The 15,665-nt window shown below is 41.1% G+C and overlaps 1 protein-coding gene across 3 annotated transcripts in view; it reads right to left on the bottom strand.

Moving 5' to 3' along the window:
* DOCK5 (dedicator of cytokinesis 5) overlaps window positions 1-15,665 on the bottom strand; it is a 239,090-nt gene that overhangs the window by 89,207 nt on the left and 134,218 nt on the right. For all 3 annotated transcript variants that reach the window (XM_054498518.2, XM_063669373.1, XM_063669374.1), the window contains exons 14-18: window positions 11,825-11,949; window positions 9,313-9,411; window positions 7,937-8,009; window positions 5,031-5,134; window positions 3,470-3,653 (exon numbers count right to left, since the gene is read on the bottom strand). In XM_054498518.2, coding sequence (XP_054354493.2) covers window positions 3,470-3,653; window positions 5,031-5,134; window positions 7,937-8,009; window positions 9,313-9,411; window positions 11,825-11,949 — 585 coding nt within the window. The remainder of the gene's footprint in view (window positions 1-3,469; window positions 3,654-5,030; window positions 5,135-7,936; window positions 8,010-9,312; window positions 9,412-11,824; window positions 11,950-15,665) is intronic.

The raw sequence follows: 15,665 nt of genomic DNA, 5'->3' as shown, positions 1-15,665 counted from the left end.
CTGTAACTGCAAAACGATAAACTATAAATTGTTTGGAGCTACAAAGAGCTGCTTTCAAAATACAAGTCCATGACTTAGGAGCTTAAGAAAGATTTTTTGCCACTTTAAAACTCAATTTTCTGATCAATAAGCTGGAGATGATCATGGCAAAGTTGGTGCTGGAGGGTGGAATGACTGACTTGAGTATGAAACTCCTGGTCCAAGGACACGCACCTCTGGGGACCTGCACATTCCTCTCTTTTTCCTGGAAAACAAATCTATTCTTACCTTCCACTGGGCCCAGAGACCAATGATCCCACACAAATTGGTCTGTTCTAGTTTCTAAAAAACAAATCAAGTAAACAAAAAAGAGTCTCCAAGATCTGTTTGTTAAAACTCCAGTGGCTTTTAATCTTTTGAGTCTGAATAACTCTCCTCAGGCGAAGGAGGAATGCCTTTGCTCACCCTCTCAGTGAGAACACTGCTACCCTCCCTACTCAGTCAACACCCTCAGAGTTAGCTGATGGCTTATTAATGTTCTTCAGCTTTTTATTAAATCAAATTCATTCTTTATAATTTCCATCAAGTCAGAAGAAAGCAAATGCATGAATAATCTGCAATCATTTGTCCCTGGAATACCCCATTTTCCCTGATGCTCGTGATGCCTTTGCCAAGTCTCCGTCTTTCCCTCTCTGTACCCTGTTCCCTCTCCCTGCTCTCAGTCTGTTTGGATGGCAGCCCACTCCTCTCTGATTCAGACGAGGTTTGCCTTCTTAACCCTTCTTTGTAATAAGATATTAATTCTGACTTTTTTTGTATGTGTTATGATGACTTTGTCTTTTTTTTTAATCAAAACATCAGGAATAAGGATGACAAAATAAAGCATACAGTGTCATCCAAAGGAACATTCTGTGATGATGAAAATGTATATCCGTCTGCCCAACACAAAAGTCACCAGCTGCAGAAGACCAGAATGCTTGAAATGCGACTAGGGCAACTAGCAGACTGATTTATAATTTAATTTTATTAATAAAATTTAATTAACAAATAAAAATTGTATCTATTTGCAGTGTACAACATGATGTTTTGACACACACACACACACATGGTAGAAGGGTAAATCAAGGTAATTAACATACACATTACCTTACTTATTGTTTGGTGGTGAGAACACTTAAAATCTACTCTCTTACCAATTTTCAAGTATACACTATACTATTAACTATAACAGATCTCTTGAACTTATCCCTCTTGTCTAATTGAACTTTTGTACCTTTTGTCCAACTTCTCCCCAATCTCCCCACCCTCCAATTTTAATTAATTTAAATTTTACAAGCTACATGTGTCTGGGGGCTACCATATCGCGACAGTACAGGCTAGTTAAGAACATTGAGAAGATGGGGTGAAGTAGATATATCAGCAAACGAAGGGTCTACATTGAGAACTGCAGGTTGTCAGGAAACCCTACATTTTCGACGGGGAGATAACCATGCAACAATATGGTTATCTCTAACAGAAATTCCTTTTGCTTTTCATTACCAGTTAATTTCACAAACTTTTATTCTTGTTTTCTTTATTCTTCTTTGATCTGTAGTCCAGAAAGGATAATCTACTAGATGTTCAGTAAGTGTTATCCTTCTCAAATATCCCTTGATAGTTTTAAAAGAACATTAATGCTTTATATAGTATACTACATACTTAGTTTAAAAAATAACATTTTGACATTTCATAGTTAAAAATTTGGAAAATACCAAAAAGAATAAAGAAAAGAAGAATTATCAAACTTTGGGTTAGTCCTATTCGTCGTTTTCTGTGTACAAATAATGATGATGATCGTGATAGCTGACATAATAGTGTTCACTATGTAGATGGAATGTGATTTCGTTTTTATGTATTTTAATTTACTGCATTCTTTGAAATAGATACTATTATTGCTCCCATTTTAAAGACAAGGAAACCAATTCACAGAGATATCAAGTCACTTAGCCAAGATGAAACAGCTAGTAAGTGGCAGAGCTGGGATTTGAAGCCAGGCAATCTGCCTGCAGGTTGCTCACATACACTTAAATAAAACTGGGATCATACTGTATATAGTGTTAAAAAGTTCACCGTGTCCTTCATTATGTTTTGAAGTACCATATTTAGCAGCTGCATATATTTCATCACTTAATTTTATTATAAAATGTGGTGAAACTGACCCCGACTATCAGACATTTGGGTTGTTTCCAGTATTTCCCTGTTTCAAATAACAGGGAAACAACATCCTTGTACATAAATCTTTGTGTACGTCTCTCATTGTTTACTTAAGTTCAACTTCCAGGAATCAAATCACAGGCTCAAAGGGTCTGCAGACATTTAAAATCCTTGATATGCCTTCTAAATGATCTCCCATAAATGTTGTACCCATTAACCTACCAGCAGTTTATTGTTAATAGATTCACTTTGTCCATAACAAGGGGTATGTTGCTGACGGTTTTGTCACATCTTCTATGTTTCTGGCTTCATTTTTGGTGAGGATGCTTTTACTTGCACATATGGATTAGCCCTAAACTTCACTCTGTGGAGTCTAGCCACTTGTCCAAGTTGAAATACAATCCTTATTTTTTTGTCAACCACGATCTGTTGAAACAAACCTAATACTGAGCCCTTCTAAAGATCAGGGATCTGATCCCTGGGTTTACCCTATAACTATACTTTTTTATCTATCTTGGCACCCCTTAAGGCAGAGCTCTTGCCTGTACCTCACTTAAACTGTCTACAAGGCCAAAGGCAACAGTCTCTACACAGCATACGGGAGACAATTTCTAGCGCAAGTCCCCTAGGCAGCTCATTCCTGGTTTACTACATCCAGTAGGGCTCCTTACACATTACTTAAGTTAAATAAATCAGAAGTTGATATTGGCTATCATATGTCATAATCTACACAAGAGACGTTAAAATTGGTATCAGAGATTTGAAGGAAAAACCAAATGAAGCCCTCTTTGAACTATTCAGCTGAATTTATGGAAAATTCCTGACTGCTTGGAAAAAAACGGGAAAGAGGAGAATATATGAGGGAAAGATGGAACTCAAACAGGAAGCCCTGCCATACCTGTTTGGACAGGAAACTGATTATATTTCTTTGCCAAGCTCTTACTCTTATTACCAACATCTCTTCCTGCACTTACTACACAGAATGCACTATCAGGGAACATACAGCTTTTGAATTTTACAGTTGCTGTTCATAAATATATTTATAGGTTTTAAGATATTAAATACTAAAATGTTTTTCATCCTGCTCTAAAGTGGACAATGAAACTTCAGAAGAAGCTGTGCAATGTGATCAGCACTACCCAGAATACCACTTGAAAAGCAGAGAGCAGAATCCAACTGGCCAACATCCTACCTAATAAGACCCGGCCCCATATAGTCCAGCCCTGTGAGCCTAACCAAGGAGCCCAGGAAGGCTGAGCAAGAAGCTTATTTGTGTCAATGTATTCACCACTCCTACCATTCTGGGTGAGCTTTGTGGAGCAGATGAGGGTGGCAATCTGAAAGCTGTCTTTAGTGCTATCCTTGCTTGGGGTGAAGGTGACCAGGTTTTTGGATGCTTGAAGCTCTTTTTCTTCCATCTCCATCTTGGTCCCAGGCAGGGTCAGGTAGAATTTAGCATCTTCCATTTTTTTGTTGTCACCCTAAAAGGAAGCATGTTAGGAACACCAAATGATGGCCAACATCTCTTATATGCAAACCAAAACAATTTCTATCATGCATTTTCAGCATGAGAAGCGTGGATTTATCAAATTATCCTGAAGATCCCTTCCACCTCTGAGATACTCTGATACCTTTCTGTAAACATTGAGCCCAGAAATAATTTCATGATTGAATGGAAACAGAGTGAGTTGTGAACTAGAAACCAGAATACCCTAGTCTCTGTTACAGTAAATACACATATTTCAGAATAAGGTTAAATTTCATTTTCTTCAGTCTCTCAATGGGGACAATTCCAACAATGATAGACTGGATTAAGAAAATGTGGCACATATACACCATGGAATACTATGCAGCCATAAAAAAGGATGAGTTCATGTCCTTTGTAGGGACATGGATGAAGCTGGAAACCATCATTCTCAGCAAACTATCGCAAGGACAAAAAACCAAACACCGCATGTTCTCACACTCATAGGTGGGAATTGAACAATGAGAACACATGGACACAGGAAGGGGAACATCACACACCGGGGCCTGTTGTGGGGTGGGGGGAGGGGGGACGGATAGCATTAGGAGATACACCTAATGTTAAATGACAAGTTAATGGGTGCAGCACACCAACATGGCACATGTATACATATGTAACAAACCTGCACGTTGTGCCATGTACCCTAAAACTTAAAGTATAATAAAAAAAAATGGGGACAATTATACTTTATTGGGTTGATGGAAGAATTAGCTTGCCATCCCTTTCAAAATGATTCATAAACTAAGATGTTAAGAAAAATATTCATCAGGTAGATGCATCTCAAAAGAGCAGCCAACTGTGGGGAAATCCTCAGATATTGTTGGATAAATGAGATCTTCCAGCATCTACTTTATACTCTAAAATCTCAGTAGAAGTGGGAGCTCAGCACCAGTTGGAAGACAAAACTCTCAGGGAAGGAAATAAGGCCCCCAGAGCACAGAAATGGTATGTGGCTCATGGTGATAGGAAAACGACATCCACCACACGCTACTGAAGCCCAACAGTGCACCTGTCCACATGCCATGCAGGATGATGCAAAAAGCAGATCATGAGAGGCCAACCCCTTACCATTCACTGCCAGGGAACACCATTCACAGGAGAGGGTGAGAGCCTCCTTAGAAGACTCAGTAATAATGCAACTCACTCTCTCCAGAAAGGAGGTGGGAAACCACAAAGCTGGAGGGCCCAGAGCCCTCCGGGTTTCTAGATGTTAACCGGCAAGTACAGAAAGCTCTAGAAAGGTTTCTGATGTTTGTACAAATAAATGTGAAAGGAGCCTTAAATGCCCATTTGAAAGGGAGTATTTTTCTCAGCCATTTTCTGTTAGCACCACCTTATAAACCACCAGATCGTGCCTCCCATCCTGCAGAGTGGTGCCATCCGGGTTCATAAGCTTCACGAAGGCCACCCCAAATGCTCGCTCCGATTTATCTCTGGCTGAAAAAGCAGAAAGACATGTCTGAGCAGTGCAGAAAGACACCAGGAGGTGATGGCTATGACACATAATTTCACATTTTGCTCAGGGGTGTGGCGTTCAACCATATTCTAATAAGCACAACTGAGCAAATTGCAATAAGCCACGTACCATGTGCCAATGAAACTGCCTGGCACCCCCAAGTATGCTCTCCTCTTCCTACATCCCCTAATAAATGAGACCAGCATCTGCCCAGTCATCCAAATCAGAAATGTGGGTGTTGACACCAACTCCACCCCATGTAAACTCCATGTCCTAAATAGCTCTGGAGCCTGTCTCTTCTCTCTCCATCTTGCTGTCCTTCCTGACTTCAGGCCACCCTCACCTCTTCTCTTTATTTTCTACAAGACCTTTCCAGCACATCTCCCTGTCTCTAAGCTCTCCCACCAAACACATTCTCTATGTTGGAATGAGGTTTCCAAAGTCCAACCCAATCATGTCAACCACCCTGCTTCAAAACACTTGAATGAGGGATCTCAATTTATGTTGCTCTAAAACAGGCTCTGCAAGATATTTATTCTACTCTAGGATTTATGGTGCTGCCCAAGGTTTCTTCCCCCTTCCTCCCCAGAATACCAGCTCCAGTGCCAGGAAAGAAGATCTGTATGCTCTGTGGCAGCTGGGAGGAGGGTGCAGTTTCATGAGGAGGCAGAGCGCCTCTCTCTTGGTCTTCGGGGCCAGTCTCTGAACTCACTGGGTCCCCTGTTTCAGTGGCTCTGAGTAGGGTAACCTGTGGCCTGTTTTTATCACAGGCACGGCTCTATGGTCTGCTGTGCCTCTTGGGTCCCCACACTGGTGGAGTAGTCATCCATTGTATGATCATACCTCAATTTGTTTATCCATTCTCCTATTGATGGGGATTTAGGCTATTCCAGCGTTGGAGTACTATGCGTAAAGCTGTTATGAACATAGACCAACCCCTCCCAAAACCTCAAAACCAGAAACCACCCTTGAATTGCACCTCCTTAACATGGTTGAAAAACATCTTCAGCCTTCATGATCTGGCTCCAGCCCAGCTAGAATCAGGTTGCCTGGGTGCTAACCCAGCCTGGTCATATATGCTAGCCTTGTGACCACAGGTAAGTACCTAACCTCTCCGTGCTTTAGTTTCTTTGTGTATAAATGTAGATAAAAGTAGAATGTACTTATTATATTATTGTGGATACTAAACAGGACCATGTGCAAATATAACTTCACATAATACTTCATACAAACTTGATCTTTGTTAATTGTTAATTGATAATTGTTAGTTATTATGCAGAACCATACGAAATGGCTGATATTTGGCCATTTAGACCTAAAAAAAACGCCAATTTCACACGATTCAACCTGATACTATTATTGCTCCACTGGTCCTGCTTTAGCCAGACTGAGCTCATTTTGGTTCTCCAAACACATTTCTCCCATCACCCTTCACTGGGCTAATTTCTACTCACCTTCAAGTCTCAGCTAAGATGTAGGAAGTCATATGCATAAATCCCCCAGACTGGGTAAAATGCTGTGCTACGCATCCATTACAAGTCTTTGCCCCTTGTAATATACATATCACACTACTCTGTACATAACCACCCACTTTTTCGTTCATCTTCCTAACCAGACCACAAAGACTCTGCGTGAGAGTGTCCAGCTGGCTGTCGTAGACCAGGGCCTCGCCTGCAGCCTGTTGTGTAGATGGTGTTCAACACATGCATTTTTGGAAGGAGGGATTACATTTTTATGCAGTGCTAAATGAGAATAAGACGATTCCAGAAATTTTGTGATCAATCGGAAAACAATCAATTTTCTTCTCTGCTCACACTTTAGTGCAGCCATTTCAAGAACTGTGACCTGAGACTTGAAAGAGTTTTTTCATGAGAAAAATGATAATTTGGGGAGACAAGTGACTAAAGAGTTTTCTTGCTACTGCAACATGGCAACCTGCATTGTGAATGTCTAGGAGGGAGATAGAATGTATATACAGCCTTTCCTATACCTATTTGATTGTGAAATACAACACTTTTTGTTATAGAGCATCTAGTAGCATCTTAGAGCAGGAGACCTCAAACCCCAGGCCATAAACCCATACCAGTGTGTGGCCTGTTAGGATCTGGTCTACACAGCAGGAGGTAAGCGGCAGAGGAGCAAGCAAAGCTTCACCTGTCTTTACAGCTGCTCCCCACTGCTTGCATTACCACCTGAGCTCCGCCTCCTGTTGGATCAGCAGCAGCGTTAGATTCTCACAGGAGCCAAACCCTACTGTGACCTGCGCATGCAAAGGATCTAGGTTGCACATTCCTTGTGCAAATCTAATGCCTGATGATCTGAACTGTCTAGTTGCAGGAAAACAAGCTCAGGGCTCCCACTGATTCTACATTATGGTGAGTTGTATAATTATTTCATTATATATTACAATGTAATAAGAATAAAGAAAACAATAAATGTAATGTGCCTGAATTACCCTGAAACCATCCCCCCACCCCTGATACTTGGAAAAATTGGCTTTCACAAAACCAGTCTCCGGTGCCAAAGACTGAAGACTGCTGTCTTTGAGAATATTAGTGTTCACAAAACACATTTTGAGGAAATCCTAATACAGAGTGATAACACAGACCTTGCATGCCCAGCAAAATTCATTATGCTGATTTCCTTAGCACCAGTGAGTTACAAAATACAGTTGCCAAGTCTCTAGTTTCCAAATATCTTGTTCTCCAGCTTCACAAGAGAGCTGTCAAGCCACAGCAAATTGTTTTTAAGTGGAAATATGTCACAGACCTCTTAATACTTACTTTCCTGAGATGACCTGTGTCGGAAGGTAAATCTTATATGACAGCGTGTGACTTCTTCTATAGCGATGGATACCTGTGTCATAGTAAGAAATTAATAGTTTACAGACACACAGTACTTTGCATGCATGGTTTATTTCATGGAATTAGGCTCAATTTTATACTTTCCACAGCACAAATTACAAGAGAGTGAGATTTGGTATAGGTTTCATTCAAAGGAGACTGAGCTATTTTCAAATCAAAAGAATCTCAGATCATCTTGCTGTTTATCATAGATTCTGAGCATAGAGATACTGCGAATTTCTAGCATTTTCTGAAGTAAGAAACAGTAATACTTCGGAGGGGAAATACTGGTACTTTGAGGTCTACACAGGACCTTTCAGACTGCAAGATGTGTATAAATATAGTAATAATTGGATCTATAAGACCTAATTATTACATAAAGAGAGGGAAAGGTAATAATTAGGGCTCATAAAGCAGCTTTCTGCTGCTTACATATCTACAGGGGAGAGAAGAAACAGAGCCTTAGGGCACTCAAACGAGCAGAAATTTGTGGTGTGCAGTTAAATCATGGCATGATTATACTTTGGAACCTTACACAAGTATATAAAATACATATCTGAAGAATTTATATGCATTGAGATAAGTAGTTTTAAAAAGCACAATATAAATTTGTATCAACAGCATCATTCAAAACATATGAACTATAGAAAACTGTTGAAAATGGTTAATTCTAAATTGAGATATATGAATGCAATTAAAAAAAATTTTTTTCCATGAAGAACTCATGTGACTTCGACAACCAGAAAGAGCTGATGGAGCCTGGGATTCAGAAGAAGTGGACTCTAGTTCGGGCCCTGATACTAGTCAGCTCTAGGATTCTGGGAAGTCACTGAACTTTGAACCTCAGTACCTAATCAGAAAGACAGCATTACAACACCTGCTTGTTCTAGTTGCAGAGCCCTTGTGGGGCTCAAAGGAGATGACTGATCTGAAAAGCACTTTGGAAAGTGTAATACACATATTGAAGTTGAAAAGAGGCCCAGAACACTTGGTGAGAAGCCAAGAAGAAAAAAATGTTAGGAAACTGTTTGCACAGTGTGAAAATTTCTGTTTGGTTTTGTACCATCTTGGCAGTCTATTATATCCATCACGTCAACCACAAGCTTTGCTATTCAAATTCCCATACATCACTGAGTTTCTTAATGATAAATGCTCTTAATACAGAATTATAATTACCGATTCATTTCTTATTGCACACCATAGGAAACTTATCTAAAAATTTCAAAATAAAGTAGGAATAATTTGGGGGTAAACAGAAGATAGGAATCTAACTGAGGTTTAACAGATAACAGGGGTTACAAATGACTCATTCTCACCTTGACAGTCTCATACCAACAGGGCTGCTTGACTTGGTAATAGACTACTGATTTGTATTCTGAAATGCCTTCATATCCAGCACCAGGGTGAATTGCTTTCTTCAGATGGAAGGAAAAAATTAGAAGGGAATAATTTTGTTTAGAAAAGTAAGAGGACCCCACATACCATGCACAAGCCCCTCACCCCCAAACACGTCCATACATGCCCTACACTGGCACTGATCGGCTGATTAAGTTTGGGGGATGAAGAACAGAGAAGACTGAATTTCTACCACTTTATTCAAGGGTCTATAATATCAATTTGGTAGCAGCTAAGGAACCCAGCACCGCCTAAATATTCTTCTTTCCTGTAACTTGTATTTTCTCTTCCCTCCCCAGGCATGCATCCTCCTCTGATTCTTTCCTCTTCTCTCTCAGGGAACATGACGATGACGAGAAGTTAGGTGACAAATGCAGACGTGCCGCTGTTTGCAGAAAAGCATTTCTCTTTTCCTGTCTACTTTCTGTTTTAGGGACTTAGGGTATTGGCACAACATATTCACTCAACTCAGGGCTGCATCTTTTTCTGGTCATGAACCACTGAGCTCAGTAGAACCAGGCCTTGGTGGGGCACTATCAAACGAAATGACCAACCAGGAGAAGGTATCTACGTGAAATGAGCTCATGTGCTCTTACCAACAGCACAAATAAAGCACTCTCATACAGCGGCTCATAGCATTCAGTTTCTCCCTCTCATGCAGAATACGACTTGACTTAGTAAACTGCCTAGCTGTCTGCTTCCTTAATAGATTATAACATCCATGGCAAGTGATGAAATTGTATTTCATTGTAGCCTCAAACAACTATGCAACAGGACACTCGGTGAGTCAAGTCAATCAAGAGCTTGGTCCTTGGTTACCAAAGCACGTAACTATGGCTCATACGAGAAGAGCTGGAGTTCAGCAGAGGCCATGTAACCTGTGACCACCTCCTGCCTATCCTCTTTGATGTCAGAATCAGGACTCACTTTTTTATGTGGGCAGAAAGCTGGCAGATACCTGTGTTAGATCGCTAGATTTTGTCTTAATTAAAAAAAAAAAAAAAAGAGGAAAGAAAATGGAAAAGAAAGGAAAATAGAAGAAGGGAAGGGGGAGGGGGAGGGGCAATGGGAGGAGAAGGGAGGTGAGGGGAAGTGGGGGAGGGGAATGGAGAGGAGAGAAGGGAAGGGAGAGGAAAGAAAGAGAAAAAAAAAAGAAAAGAAAGAGGAAAGTAAAGCAAAGCAGGCTGCACGTGGCGGCTCATGCCTGTAATCCCAGCACTTTGGGAGGCTGAGGCGGGCAGATCACTAGGTAAGGAGTTCGAGACCAGCCTGGCTAACATAGTGAAACCCCGTTTCTACTAAAAATATAAAAAAATCAGTCGAGCATGGTGGCGGGCACCTGTAATCTCAGCTACTTGGGAGGCTGAGGCAGGAGAATTGCTTGAACCTGGGAGGCAGAGGTTGCAGCAGGCAGAGATTGCGCCACTGCACTCCAGGCTGGGTGACAGTGCAAGACTCCGTCAAAAAAAAAAAAACAAAAAACCCAAGAAGAAAGAAGAAAAGAAAAGCTGCCAGAGCTGGGGGAAATCTGGACTGGAATTCAGGATACTTAGATACCCTCCCAGCTCTGCCACTAACTCCCGTGTTTCCCAGAGTAAATAACTCATCCTTTTAAAGTTTCTTACAGTTTCCTGTTCATTAAAACTAAAGAGCAGGCCAGGTGCGGTGGCTCACACCTGTAATCCCAGCACTTTGGGAGGCCGAGGTGGGCAGATCACGAGGTCAGGAGATCGAGACCATCCTGGCTAACATGGTGAAACCCCATCTCTAATAAAAATACAAAAAAATTAGCCGGGCGTGGTGGTGGGCGCCTGTAGTCCCAGCTACTTGGGAGGCTAAGGCTGGAGAATGGGGTGAACCTGGGAAGCAGAGCTTGCAGTGAGTGGAGATCGCGCCACTGCACTCCAGCCTGGGTGACAGGGCGAGACTCCATCTCAAAAAAACAAACAAACAAAAAAACTAAAGAGCAGTGGTAGCGGATGCCTACCCAAGGGCTCTTCCAGTTTCAGTCTCTGATGAGCACATCTCCTTTGGTTCTTCTCACCCAGGGAAGGAAACATGCTTTCTGATGCTATTCGAGCACCCAGGCCACTTAGCTCAAGCCTAAGAGGAACTGATCAAGCTTGAAAGTGGCTAAATAAGTTGAAAACGATAAATAACATCTGCATTGGAAGCTTACACATAAAATCATTAGTTGCTGGAGCTATTTCTTAGCACAGGAGAAATATAAAAATAAGAGTCCACAAGAGTCTAGATAGCTTCCTTAGTGAAACTGCTCACTGCTAATCACAAATTTAACAGGCTTTATATTTCTTTTCTCAGGAAAAACCAAACCCATCCTGATGCGAAGAAGAATTAAAATACGGCCAAAATTCTATCGTGATTGTAAAGATGGATGTGATGGTAGCAGGATTTCTGGGCCACGCCACGCACCTCCAAGAGCTTGCCCTCCTCATCGTGCACAGACATTGTCACCTCCACATTCTTTGGCGTCTTCTTCTTCCCTTTGTCAAACTCGCCATGGATCAGGGTGACATAAATGTCATTCCGAACATCTCCTGCAACATGACAAGCATGCTGTGAGTGTTGCTGAGAGAAGTCATTCTAAGTTTCAGAACATCAGATGACATAAAAGATAAAGACAATATGAAATGGTCTGGTTTTATACTGAACTACTCATCCAACAAAAGGCTTTCATATGTGTTTGCTGTCTTCAGCTTATCTCATTTTACCTTTCCATGCATACCAAGATGTCTTTGCACTGTAGTTTTGTAGAAAATTAAGTAGTAATTCTTTCTCTATTAAAAATTTCTATCTAATAATAAATACATAGTATATATTGTTAGGTTACAGTGGCAGATGGTTTTTTAATAGTGCCTTGGAGAGTGTGATATTTTGAATACATCTGATAATAATGAAGGCAATTGGCTATTGAGTGCTTATATGCTGTGCCAGGCACTGGTCAAAATGTCTTATATGTATTAATGTAATCAATTATAGACTAACTTGTTAATCTACAGAACAACCTGATGAGGTAGACACTCTTTCTAAAAGCCTATAGAGTATGTTTTTCTTTTCTTTTTTGATACATAATCTTGCTCTGTTGCCCAAGCTGGAGTGTGGTGGTGCAATCTTGGCTCACTGCAACATTGGCCTCTTGGGCTCAAGTGATTCTCTCACCTCAGCCTCCCAAATAGCTGGGATTACAGGCACACATCACCACACCTGGCTAATGTTTTGTATTTTTAGTAGAGAAGGGGTCTCACTACATTGCCCAGACTGGTCTTAAACTCCTGGACTCAAGCAATCTGCCCACCTCAGCCTCCCAAAGTGCTGGGATTACAGGTGTGAGCTGCCGTGCCCAGCCTAGAGTACTTTATATTTCTTTAAATCAGTTTGCTTGATTTTTATCAATGAAAGAGTGCTTTCTGCTGCTCTTTTTTGTTACCCAGCAAAAAAAATTTTCATTAATAAATGTGTGGCCCACATATTGAAGAAAAATATTAAATGTTATTGAGGTACATAAAAGAAACTCGGAATAAATGTAAAGTATATTAAACTCCTAGATGAAAAAAGTATTGAAAAAATGATTCCAACACCTGCACTATATTAAACTGCCTCCCAATGTAAAAAACAAAACCTTTTAACACTGTAAGAAAACAGGAGTGCATATTTAGAGCACTGATCACTTTCATCATTTCCTCAACTGGAAAAAAAAATAAGATACTGCTTACACTTGCTGAGGATGAAGAAAAAGGGGCTTATTCACACAGCACAGTTTGAAATCTTACTTGACACACTCTTTGTCAATGGAGAAATTGAAAATGTGTCAAAAGTCTTAATACAGCAATTCCACTGGTAATATTTGTCTCAAAGTATTAAAAATGTGGGCAATAATTTATCTGTAAGGATATTCATTGCGGTGTTTATAAAAGTGGAAACATGGAAACAGTCTCGATTTCCAAGCACAGGGAATTAGTTGAATAAATTATGGTATAATCACATGATGGGCGTAATATTCATTTTTAAAAGTGCTTGAGCTCCTACTCTGCAGCAGGCATGTGCTGGGTGTCTGGGTGGTGATGGTGAGCCACTCACCAGCCTTGCCCCAACTCAAGTTACAATCTAGTGCCAGAGAGAAGCACCAGCCAAATAATCTGCACAAGTAAACCCACCATTAGCAATGGAGGAATGTGCCAGGCTCTGTGAATGCACAATACCAGGTCCTGACCTCGTCTACAGGGTATGGGAATCTTTCCTTTCAGCTGTTAGCACAGTCAGGGAGAGTGGCCTGTGCAAAGGCCCAGAGGTAGGAGACAACCTGACTGACATCCTCACAGTGAGGGGGTGTCTGGTGTGAGATGAGGCTGTAGAGAAAGAAATAAGCCAGATCCCCCTGAGGCCGGTGGGCAAATTAAGAATTTTTATATTTACCCTCAACATAAATGAAACTCAGTAAGATGTTTTCAGCGAGGGAGGAGTGGGATGAGATCAGGTGTGCTTACAGAATAAAACATTCAGGATGCAGTAAGGAGAAGAGAAAATAAGCAAAGGAAGAGCAGAAACATGAAAACCAGGTAGGAAGCTATGGCAGTTGTCCAGGGAAGAGGCCATCATAGCTCCAACTTGGGTAGTGACAATGCAGATGGAGAGAAGGGAGAGAGAGACTTGAGAGTCCTTTCAAAGGTAATGCTGACAGGTTTTATCTACTAATTTATGTGAGTTGTAAAGGAAAGGGAGATATCAAGGGTGACTTTCTGACTTCTTACTTCTTGCTTGTGCAGTGGATGGATAGGTGGGTGGATGGATGGGTGGGTGGATGGATGGGTGGGTGGGTAGGTGGGTGGAGGGATGGATGGGTGGACAGAGGTTGGGTAGGTGGATGGATGGATGGCTGGCAGAGGTGAGAACAGAGAAAGAGCGTGGACAGAATCACTCCTGTGATGCTGAAGACAGAGTGAAAGCTCCTTGCTAGAGGGCAAGGGGGTACAGGGAAGAGTTTAGGAGGCAACTGGAACCAGTTCACGTGGTGATGGGACAACAGGAAGGAGTTCTGAGCCCAGGGAGTTGGGTCTAGACCTGAATTTCTCAGACCTGACTCACCACCAGATCACCTTGGGAGCTCTGAATCAGTCTCTAGAAATCTGGGAATCTGTATTTTCAAGGAGATCTTCAAGGAGATCTTGATTAGCTGATCCACAGACTAGCACTGGAAACCATTGTTCTAGATGATTTTTTTTTTCTTTTTTGAGATGGAGTCTTACTCTGTTGCCCAGGCTGGAGTGCAGCAGCGTGATCTCACCTCACTACAAACTCCGCCTCCCAGGTTCAAGTGATGCTCCTGCTTCAGCCTTTCAAGTAGCTGGGATTACAGGCATGCGCCACCACTCCCAGCTATTTTTTTTTTTTTTTTTTTTTTTTTTTTTTTTGAGACGGAGTCTTGCTCTGTCACCATGCTGGAGTGCAATCTCAGCTTACTGCTGAGCAATTCTCCTGCCTCAGCCTCCTGAGTAACTGGGACTACAGGTACATGTCAACTCGCCCAGCTGATTTTTGTATTTTGAATAGAGATGGGGTTTCACCATGTTGGCCAGGCTGGTCTTGAACTCCTGACCTCAAGTGATCCACCCACCTCAGCTGGGATTACAGCTGGGATTACAGATGTGAGCCATCTCGGCTGGCCCTATTCTAGATGAATTTTAAAACCAATGTAGCCCTTGGCATCCTATGAACCAATCCTATTGACTTAAAAAACAAAACAAAACTAAACTAAATGTTCTTTTACAAGCCAGATTTAAAAGGTAAACTCACCTTATTCAAAGGCCTCAGGAGAAGCCAACCCTGCTGTCACCTTGATCAAAGAATAAACTTCTCTACTTTATTTTTTCAGATTTGTGTCTTGTTGTAGTAGTAAAACAACCTTCAGCTAGAGAATATTACTACTAATTTTTTTTTTCCTTAAGAAGACAAAACATTTTCCCAGAATGTTGATGAATGTATATCAGGGTAAAATAGCTACGTAATGGACAAAATAAGCAAAAAACTATCTTCTTTTATGAGAAAAAGAAAAAAAGCGTGATCTCCATTTTATAACTTTTTTAGTCATTCCTTCCACAAATACTCATTTAAAACCCACTACATGTAGACAATGTGGGCAGCAACAAGTTATCACTGCCCCTTAATTTCTCAAAGGAGAAATAAGATTTTGTATTACTTTAAAATAACCTAATTTTTTTTTTTTTTTGGAGGCAGAGTCTTGCTCTATTGCCCAGGC

Source organism: Pongo pygmaeus, chromosome 7 (genome assembly GCF_028885625.2).
Source record: "Pongo pygmaeus isolate AG05252 chromosome 7, NHGRI_mPonPyg2-v2.0_pri, whole genome shotgun sequence".
Lineage (NCBI taxonomy): Eukaryota > Metazoa > Chordata > Mammalia > Primates > Hominidae > Pongo > Pongo pygmaeus.
This window is presented reverse-complemented; position numbering and strand designations above follow the sequence as displayed.